An 11,480-nucleotide genomic window follows, 5' to 3' on the forward strand; every position below is an offset into this window, starting at 1 on the left:
GCTGCGCTGCCGCTTTTCAGAGCGCTCTTCACAATGTACACTTCCTAATTCGTCCCATCGAGAGCAGAGACTACATTACCCATACACCCTTGAGTTTACAAGTTAAAAGCGCATGCGTCGCCTTTGCTGTCAGTCAGCCTCAACGTGGTGTGGAGAGGTGTGACTCACCATACCCGTCAAGTATCCTGTTTTGGCCGGGAAAGTCCCGTATTTTACCCTTCTTTCCCGCCGTCCTCCCGTATTAGTATTTTCCCTTAAATCTCCCGTATTTTATCCTCCTTAATTTCGCACGCAAAGGTTGTGATCTATAAAAAGATCGCTAAAGATCCACTGATTACGCTAATCCACTTCGTGTTTTCCCGCCCGCTCCGCAGCATCTCTGTGTGCACTCTCTGCCTGGACGACAGTTTCTGAAGTTCGTTGCATTAACAGGTAGATTTATTACATTATATCAGCTGTTAAACCGCAGAATTACTCATTTGGAAGTTTGTTTATGTATTTGTAAAATGTAAAAGTGCTAACAACTTAGCAAGCAAACAACAACAAAATATCCACATTCTTACTATTATCGCTTGTCTAATGGATTTAATGTTCCCGATCAGATCTAAGTTAATATAAACACTAAATTTGCTGTTGTTGGCACACTTTGTAGGCAAAAAATACAAAAAACACAAATGCCTTCATAAAAATAAAGACAGAGAACGGAAAGGGATGCTGCTTCTAAAGGCAGTTCAACATTGCAAACATGGATTCAAAGATCCATCAAGCCAGCAGGTAAATCACATTGAATATTTACCAGATTGTCACACTTTAATTCTTATTATATTTCCCATTATAATCACTTGTCTAAGTTGATGCTAGTAATATAACACATCATATTTATAATACTTTATTAAAACCATACTAATAGTACCACCCAGTGGCGGATCTAGACCATTTCAACTGGGGGGGCCAATCTGGGGCCAGTTGTACTGTTAGAGGGGCCAGTTACATTTAGACCTTATTCTTGTCATATTATTTTCTGCATTCAGCATATCTAAAAATTAAGTCTAGTAATATGTCTAGTTTTTAGACAAAATGTATCAAATGTAAGTGATTTTGTGCATAAAACAAGCAAAAAATCTGCCAATGGGGTAAGAAAAAAATCTTAAATTTTTTTCTTAAACCCTAAATACATGTTTTATGCATAAAATCACTTAAATTTTATATTTTTGGTCTAAAAACTAGACTTATTTTATTGGGTCATTTTGCTCATCAAGAAAAAGCTATTTAATTTAAGAATTTTTTTATATTTTTACTAAAAAAACAAGACAAAAATACTAAGATTGGTTTTTCTTGAAAATCATTTTTTGCAGAGTGCACTAAAGACATTAACAGGCCAAAAACCATGTTGCTACTGTCTAATTACGGATGTAAAAAACAACGATCGCAAAAAAATGTTAAAAATAATTTCACACCCCACATTTAGGGGGGCCACAAGGGCTTCCAAGCTTGTTGTCACAGGGGCACTGGCCCCCGCTGGCCCCTCCTTAGAACCGCCACTGGTACCACCCCCCTTAGTGCCCTTTTTGGTTTGGGACACTGCCCAACGAAGTTTCAATGAATTTGAACGACACAGTAGTTTTACCACCCGCAAAATGGAAAACAATGGGAAAAAATAAAGTGACGACTTTCTAGTTTTAAATTGCCAGTATTTTGTTATTCTTGAACCCATAGACATGGTCTTGGTGTCATTTTAAAGTTTTAGTTTTTAAGCTCTTTCTATCTGAACAACTAGTTTTAGCATTTGACCATTCTGAAAATTTGACTTATATATCTACCTTTTGCACATTTTATGTATGTTCAATAGCTATTTCTAGCTCAAGCAAATCCACAAACTTATATAAAGATTTATTATTTTTTACAAGGTCGTCTGTTGACTGCTGGATATAAAACCCCTTCAATATAGAAGTCCAGTCAGCAAAAAAAGAAAAAGATAAATAGAGTACCGGCACTTCTTTTGGGCCACTTAAAGCACTGCAGTAAACCATTGTCGTCTGACTTTAGGGTTAAAGTTGGGTTTGGGTACGGATGTCATTTATGTAACAGAAAGTGGTTCTAACCCCAAACCGAAGCAACAATTGTTTAAAAATAGGAAAAACAGTTGAGTAACCAATACGTGAAACTCACACGGAAAAGAAAGTCGTGGCACGGGCACGTAAAATGGTGGAAATACGTGACAATGCCACGCAAAACTGAGCAAAATAATGCGTGACTATTTTATGTATTTTGTGAGATCAAGCTACACATGACACGCTGAACACATATTTTGAATTTGCGCCCATCGGAAGAGCAATCACCAGCCAACACTGCTATTCTGTGTGTTCTGATGTCTTGTAAGACCAAGTGTCTTATGAATTTGGAAATATAATTTTTATGGTGTTTTTTAGGGCTAAAAGTTTCAAAACCACCTTGCAAACTTTCCATAAGACCATGCTGGGTAACCAGTCTGTCAAGTTATATACCGTACTGCACTCTCACATAATTAATGTGCACTGCTTACTCCAAAACTTCTCCTAAATTATGGGTTTGGTACACACTAAAGATAAAGAAAATCACAAAAAATCATCTTAAACATTTATAGCAATGAACAAAAGCGTAGTTTTAGTGAAATTACACTTTAAATTTTGCTGGGTTATTTTTAACCCAATGCTGAAAAAATATTGGACAGAACACATGTTGGGTTAATAAATAAACCTATGCTGGGTTGTTTCAAAGCCATGCTGGGTTTATTAGGTTTAATTATAACCTAACCTATGTGTTTTGTCGAATATTTACCCATTGGGTAACCCAGCTGAATTAAGAGTGTATATGCCCCCTAAGCACGAAAACTAACTTGACAGGGCATTACTTCTCTTATCCAGACTACATGGATGCAGTTTGGTTTTTTATGGGTTATCAGGGGGAAAGTTGGAAGCATATTTTGTATAATACACCAAAAAAAGATGAATCCTGCCAGCACATTGAACAGAGAAGTTGTCTGTTTGTTATAGTATTATTAAGCAAGCATTACATCATGAGTTTAAAATGTATGTGTAGCCAGGCTGGATTATTTTATGTTCCTGACTATTCTACTGTAATTTAATTATTCAGCGGAAATCTGCGGGCACGTATTTCGTTTGGGCCTGGTCATGAGTGTCATCACTTTCATCACAGAGGCATAACTTGTCCAACCAGTGAGTTTAAGGAAGTTAACAGCACACCTTCATGTGTCTTAGTGTTACTTAACTCTCAACACTCAATCTCCATCATTTTGGCTTTCACGGTGACTGAACACAAGTCTGTGTCCTCTCTAGTCTCTCACTCAGGTAAGAGCAGCTTTTGGTATTCATGAATTTGCATTTGTATTGGCTTTGGTTTTCAATTTGACATTTGCAATGAATTTTGTACTGTAAACTAAATTAAGTAAAAACAGAATTCACAGTTTTTAGTAAAGACAAAGCTTTAATTAGATGAACTGATGTGAATCATATCAAAGATTTAGCATGTATGTGTTGAATGATTTTGTATCGTCTGTTTTGTTTTTACATTAACAATAACACAAAGATTGATGTGAAATTCATCATTCAAAGTGAAACGCAATTTCAAAGTGAAAAGGATTTTAAAAATAAGTACTAAAGTTAAATTTAGTTAAACTGTTTATTAATTCTTGTGACAGGATTTTAATCTTTTTCTTGTGTTACCTGACTTGTTGCATTATAGACACAATGACCTTTCAACAGCCAAAGCCTTTTGTCATGACACACACTTCTAACCAGTGGAGTTCTGGAATCTGTGACTGCTGTGATGATGTACCAGAGTGTGAGTCTCTCTATTCTGTGTACTTTGGCGTGCCTGTGAGGTTGCATGCAACTATTCTCTTAAGGAATGTCACTGTTTCTTTAACAGTATTGTTATAACAGTAGCTGTGACAAAGTTCATTGTACATAACCCAAGAATTTGTAAAAAGGCTACTGCGGATGAATTCCGCCTACACACTATTAGTATTTGATATGGGTGTTTGTCATTCTGATAATAGTATTGTTTTTCTTAGGTTGCTTTTCATTTTGGTGCTTTCCTTGTTTTGCCTGCTCGACGGCTCGTAAGCACGGCGAGTGTTTGTGTCTCCCTCTGCTCGATGGATTCGGATGCATCCCTCCAATAACGTTGGCCATGCGGGTATCAGTGCGCAGTCGCTATGGAATCCAGGTTTGGACAAATATTGTAAAACTTTGTGTTTTGAAAGGCTGTTATGTTTAAAAATATGTTGCAGGAACGTTCACTCTCAGAAAAAAGGTACAAAGATGTACATTTTTGTAACTGGGATGGTTAAAAAGGTCCTAATATGTACATTTTAGGTAGAGATATGTACCTCTGAGGTACCAGTATATGTACCTTTTTTCTGAGTCTGTATCTTTAAGTGTTGCCTAGAAAAATCTTGGACATTTCCCAATGTCATTGACCAAGAAAACAAAGCAGTTCATGTAGCACATCCTGATCTTTTTTTTTACAATATTCCAGACATAAGCAGATGTATGCAATGAGAATGTAAACAGTAAAACATTATGAGACACAAAAAATGAATAAAGAGCAAATGCAAATCATACTAAACAGGCTTATGTTGATTGTTGCCTAAATGTGTGTCAGTGTAATGATGTCATTCTGTTCAATAGGTATTAATACTGAATTTTAATTCTAGAGAATATATGTATTTAAAATATATAATATTGAATTAAGGGGCAAAGACAAACATATAACATAAGTAGATCACTAGGGTTATTTTTCCACGTGAATAAAGGTACATTTGAAATAATGTAATAAATAATGTAATAATAATGTTATTGATGATTTTTAATGTTTGTTTCACTGATTTCATATATTGTATGTTTGTAAATAAGTATGTCCCTCTCTCTCTCTCTCTCTCTCTCTCTCTCTCTTTTTTCTCTAGGGTACCATCTGTAATGACTGCCTTTATTCTGTCTTCTGTGGTGTCTGTGCCTGGTGTCAGATGTCGCGAGAAATGAACGTCCGTGGACAAACAGTCACACTTGTTAGAAGTCAACCAAGATGAAGACAGCTTGGACCCACTGATTTATTTAGATCTGCACATCTGTATTTGTTGAAAGGGAACAATAAAGTGTATGTAGTTTTTTTTTTTAATCTGCAATGAGGGATATACTGAAAATGTATTCATTATTCATCATTCATTCAACGTTACCTAATTTCCATGACATGTTTAACGTTCACATGCTTACACTAGGAGAACAAAGATTATTCAATGATGCAATAGCCATTCCAGGCAAATATTATTTGATCTAGCTCATCCTGTGAAATTTTCAAGACCAACTGTTAGAGAAGTGTGTGTAGATGGGCAGATCGAGTGTCAACCTCAATGTTTTTGTGTAACAAAAAAGGAATTTCAAGATAGTCTTAGTTCTGCTCCTGATTTATTCTGATTAAATCCACATGCAATTTGTTTCAAGTAGTTTGTGTGTCTGTTTATCTGTGTGTGTGAGTTTTGTAATATAATAAAGAGAGAATAACATTAAAGAATACATTTATTAAACATATCAAATCTTGAACTACAAAGCTTGAAAACAAAACAAACAATGAAAACAAAACAAACTATTTCGAAAAGTTATTGCATGAAACAAATATGGCCACTAGGTGGAGCGCCTGTATTAGAATAGAGACATCTAAGTTTACCCGCTAGTATGATAACCGCAGGAAAATGACAGAGATTAATCATATTATTTCTGATATGTGCGATTGCAATAATCACAGAGAATGTCTAAAAATCCGAAAACGAGCAAATTCCAAGGTCCGTAAATAACACACGAAATTTCGTTATATAGTCACGTATTTTTTTGATTCTTTTTTCGTGCTATTATCACGAAATTTCGTGTTTTTTCGTGATCGTATAACGAATTCCTGTTTTCGTGTGATTATCACGTATTGGTTACTCAACTGTTTTGTCCTATTTTCTTACCATTGTCGCTTCGGTTTAGGGTTAGATTTACATAAAATGACATCCCTAACCAAACCCAACTCTAACCCCAACGCCAGGCGACATATAGAAAAATAAATCAGAAAAAATAGTATAAACCAATATATAAAGTGACTTTCTAATGCAAGCACCAAATCTAACCCTAAACCGAAGCGACAATGGTTTAAAAATAGGAAAAAGCAGTTGAGTAACCAATACGTGATAATCACACGAAAACAGGAATTCGTTATACGATCACTAAAAAACACGAAATTTCGTGATAATAGCACGAAAAAAGAATAAAAAAAATACGTGACTATATCACGAAACTTTGTGAGACTGGGTAGCAGACACACAATATAAAAGAAGTGACATAAAACGTGTTGTTTTCTCTAGAACGAACCTGTTCGAGCGTCATGTGTTCTAGTCTCCATTATGACATCATGGAATTTAGAATTTTTGACGTCACACATTTAGCCTTTATAGTATACACTGACAGTCGAACGTACTGAATTGCAAAGCATATAGGTTGCAATAAGCTTACCTCTTCTGGCCTACATACTACTCCTGTACGCGCAGGTACTCACGAGCAACAGCATCGAGTTTTAAATATTTATTAATGAAAATATTTAGATTCATATATTTATTATTATGTTTATACAATTTTGATTTTAGGAAATTTATTAATAGTAAAAATATCACGTACTAAAGTTGACAAATGTAGTAGAGGTATTTTAATATTGGTTTATGTAAGCAAAAGTAGATAATGTCAACAAACAAAAACTGTCACCGTAAATAAAATGCACGAGAGAGACGATTATATTCCAGTCAAAATTCCTTTTCCGTCATTGTTTTAGAAATAGAAATTAGTATTATGGGTCATTCTACGAAATTTTTCTGTCCCTAGCCTTTACAGAAATATTACACTTGAAACAGCCTTTAGGCTTAAAAGATTTTTTAAATTTTAAAATGAAACAATATGTTATTTGAACAATTACACCTTGAGCAATCAATAGCAATATTTGATTTTTATTAATTAATTAGAATTCCAAGCACCACAGAAGAGCTCGTCCCCACAGTCATGTACAGAGGGAAATGCTTTATTTTGAGATCAAAAACAGTGTTTTCTTCCATTTAAAATACAATAATGTGTCCATAACTATCAAATATATGATGTAAATTACATTAAAAGACAAAATGCTAAATAAATATTATAAAATAATATATAATGAAAGTAGTGGTCCCCTAAAGTTGTGTCACTGGTGTTACCATTTAAAAAAAGCTCTAATTTTTTAATAAAAATCACACTAATCACATCACTTGACTTTCTTCTCTTTAAATTTCCTGTAGAAGCCCATGTAAGTCCACTGTCTCTTTTCAGTTATCAGAAATCTTCTCATTTATCATGATTTCATATGAAGCTTTTAGTTTACAGTAAGTCACTGGTATGACCTCCCTTATTGTTTGGGAATTGCAAAAAACTAGAATACAAATGGATTAAACTACTTTATTTAGTGAATATACAATGATTGACAACATGTGGTTTGACACTTTGCAGCAGAAATTTTGTAAAATGAAGTTTTGTCACTGGTGTTACCTTCCTTATGGGTAACAGCAGTGAAGATCAGTAACACCAGTGACTGGTGATTTGTTGTGTCACTGGTGTTACTTTGTTTTTTTTTCACATTAAATAAAATCTTTCACATGTGACATGATGATAATTTTTAATTCATTGAATTCTGCTACACTTAAGAATTAAGCTTCAACACCTTCATAAACACCTTTTAATATTTATTAAAGAAGTAAGGTAACACCAGTGACAAAAAAAAAAGGTCTATGCAGTTTTAAAGTACATGCACACAAAAAATAAAAAATCATTAAGCTGTCATTTATGTGTACTTATAAAATCAAAGAGTAATCTAATAATGTGGTCTAAGTTTAAATGTTAGAAAAACAAATACATTTTAAGACATCTTGCAATGCCAAAAGTGGACGTTTCTGTAGAATGACCCTTATCTCCAATATTTAAAGGCACACCATGGAACTTTTTGGCCACTAGGGGGTGGTAGGCATTTTTTCACGTCTGCGCCACAATGTCACGTGATGATAATCTCTCTATAAACTCTCCAAGTAGCTTCCAGTAAATTTCACATAAAAAAGAGAGTATTCGGGTGCCAGACAAGACTTATATATTCAAGAATTATAACATTACTTACTAGTACAAAAGCATGAGGGCCAAGTCAGCATCGGTCAGAAACCCCTCCTCCTCCTTTAGTTCACGCCAGCGAGCAAACGCTGGCCCAATATAATTGATCCTCGTCCTTCTTTTTATTCGGTCACTCCATGTTCTCTTTCTGGTCTCCTCCGACAAAACCTTGGATTTCTTTTTCTTAGTTGCTGCTTCGGCCATGACAAAAACATCAGGAAAGTAAATAGCTCTATTAAGTACTCTGTATCGGTATCGGCAAGTACTGAAATGCAAGTACTCGTACTCGTACTCGTATTTCAAAAAAGTGGTCAGAAACCCCTCCTCCTGCTTTAGTTCACGCCAGCGAGCAAACGCTGGCCCAATATAATTGATCCTCGTCCTTCTTTTTATTCAGTCACTCCATGTTCTCTTTCTGGTCTCCTCCGACAAAACCTTGGATTTCTTTTTCTTAGTTGCTGCTTCGGCCATGACAAAAACATCAGGAAAGTAAATAGCTCTATTAAGTACTCTGTATCGGTATCGGCAAGTACTGAAATGCAAGTACTCGTACTCGTACTCGTATTTCAAAAAAGTGGTCAGAAACCCCTCCTCCTGCTTTAGTTCACACCAGCGAGCAAACGCTGGCCCAATATAATTGATCCTCGTCCTTCTTTTTATTCGGTCACTCCATGTTCTCTTTCTGGTCTCCTCTGACAAAACCTTGGATTTCTTTTTCTTAGTTGCTGCTTCGGCCATGACAAAAACATCAGGAAAATAAATAGCTCTCACATCCGAATTTTAGGAAGTGGAGAAAGTGACGTATGCTGTAAAGCAGGTTTTAGTAGTTTTTTGTTTTGTGCTCGAGTTACTACCCGAAACCCCAAGTTTAAAAGTACAAGTAAAAGCGATACAGACCCCGTCAGGCTATGGTGGACATGTCAATCAACCTATTTTAAGTCGATGTACCATCACAAGGGTCTTGAAAATATATTATGAAGGTTGAAAAACTACAAAGTGTCACTTTAACAACACAAATTTACAGTTACAGTTCAAAATGTGAAGGATTTCTATCTTTGAAATAGTGTGGTAACAAATATATCCACCTAGTTAATTTTGGCCTTTTAAACCACTGAACGAACATTTTGATCCATTTTATGACAGGGATTGCCCAACAAATGGCATTCCAAACTTCTTATCCTTTTTTTTCTTTTTTGAAAATATTAATTTTCATGAAACTTTGCACTGTTTCCATAATATTGTACAATTACATTCAATTTTCATTTTTTTTTTTGTAAACAAACCTTATTTTTTGTATTGTGCAGCACTGTAAAAATTAAGTAAATACCTGTAATTAAACAAGATCCGCAAGATGTTGGTAGGCAGCAAAGTATTACTTGTTTATTGCTACTGAGAAGAAGAATCATGAAAACATATTGGGAGGGACACACATATGAGAGACAGACATAATGTACATATTGCAGAATTAACCATTAGTTATTATGATTAATAGTCAGAAAGAATTGCATTGGCCTAAATTAACATTTAATAATGATTCATTTTCACCAGGAGATGGCAGCAAAATCCTTATTAGTTGATCATGAGAGTCCCATCTCCCAAAACCAGGTGACATCCAGCACAGACCATACAAGAGTGGACCAAACAGTCAAACAAACAGTTTTTTTTTTTAAAGAAATAATTGTAATACGAGTGAATTAGCAGGAGGTCAACATACTTTTGCCATTCATACAATTTTCCACACTAACAAAAAAATTCACTAATAATTTGCCTAATCTTTTCAATTTGAAGCAAATTGTGAAGCAGTGTGTAAAACAAGGCACCAGCATATGTTCTGTTTAAGAAAACTGACCCATTTTCACACTGACAGGACCACGATGATGTTATTTTATCGTGCTTTTATTGAATCAATCTTAACGTTTTCTTTGGTGTCTTTGTTTGGAAATTTGTCTGTAGAGAACAATAATTCAGTCAAATTGTTAGATGGCCTAGTAAGATGATTGGGGGGTCACAGCTTAGTCCAGCATCCCTGTATACGAGACAGTTACAGCAGAAGACTAACTCAATTCTAAATGACAACTCTCATCCTTTGAATAATGAATTTAAACTTCTGCCATCTAGACAAAGAATTTCCGTATCGTAGAACTAAGCGGTATAAAAACAGCTTTGTGCCAGCTGTTATCACTCAGTTGAATAAGGATATGTCTTTTGAACAAATTGTATTTTTGATTTTTAGTGATGCTGAGAACCCCAAATGCAATTTCATTGTATATGTTGTATAAATGTTTGTGTTGTCTATAAAATGTGGAGACTTGTGAACTCATAACACTGCATAACTAGTCTATGGGTACAAATAAAGTGAACCTTATTCTAATTGCCCTATCATTGTCTTAAAAAAAATCTAATAATGTTTGAGAACAGCACTGTGGAGGCAGTGGAGTCATTCAGGTTCCTGGGCACCATCATCTCTCAGGACCTGAAGTGGGACAATCACATTAAGTCCACTGTGAAAAAGGCTCAACAGAGACTGTTCTTCCTTCGTCAGCTGAGGAAGTTCAACCTGCCACAGGCGCTGCTGACACAGTTTTACTCAGCTGTTATCGAGTCTGTTCTGTGCACTTCTATAACTGTTTGGTTTGGGTCAGCCAGCAAATCAGATATTAGAAGACTGCAACGGACTGTCAGGACAGCTGAAAGGATTATTGGTGTACACCTGCCCAACCTTCAGGACTTGTACAACGCCAGAGTAAAGAAACGGGCAGGTAACATCATCACAGACCCCACTCACCCCGGACATAACCTTTTTGCACTACTGCCCTCAGGCAGACGTTACAGATCTTTTTGCACTAAAACATGTAGGCATAAGAACAGTTTTTTCCCCAACGCTATCTCCAGCTTAAAGCGTTAAACATAGCAATTACCCCTGTTTAGTATTCACTTTTACTGCTGAGAGTAAATATTCTGTGTGTAAATATATATATATATATTCTATTCATCCCGTTGTATATACAATACAAATCTCCATGTCTCTGATCCAAATGTATACCACATTGGTATTATTATTTATTTTATTTTACTTACTTATTTGTTATTACTTACTTTCTTAGTTTTACTTTTAAAATGTTCCTTCTGTTCTCACTTGATATGTATGTATGTACCAAGAGCTCCTGAAAACCACAACAAATTCCTTGTGTGCTTGTGCACAGCTGGCAAATAAATAAATAAAACTCATTCTGAAACTCATTCTGATATTATTTATGCAGAAATGTATGC

The 11,480-nt window shown here is 35.2% G+C and overlaps 1 protein-coding gene across 1 annotated transcript; it reads left to right on the plus strand.

Moving 5' to 3' along the window:
* Positions 1-3,225: 3,225 nt before the first annotated feature.
* On the plus strand, positions 3,226-5,500 carry ponzr5 (plac8 onzin related protein 5). The gene is made up of 4 exons (XM_065248538.1): positions 3,226-3,347; positions 3,742-3,840; positions 4,073-4,227; positions 4,967-5,500. The coding sequence occupies exons 2-4, from the start codon at positions 3,747-3,749 to the stop codon at positions 5,087-5,089; spliced, it is 372 nt and encodes a 123-aa protein (XP_065104610.1). The 5' UTR covers positions 3,226-3,347; positions 3,742-3,746; the 3' UTR covers positions 5,090-5,500.
* The last annotated feature ends 5,980 nt before the right edge of the window (positions 5,501-11,480 follow it).

This window comes from Paramisgurnus dabryanus, chromosome 2, assembly GCF_030506205.2.
Source record: "Paramisgurnus dabryanus chromosome 2, PD_genome_1.1, whole genome shotgun sequence".
Classification (NCBI taxonomy): domain Eukaryota; kingdom Metazoa; phylum Chordata; class Actinopteri; order Cypriniformes; family Cobitidae; genus Paramisgurnus; species Paramisgurnus dabryanus.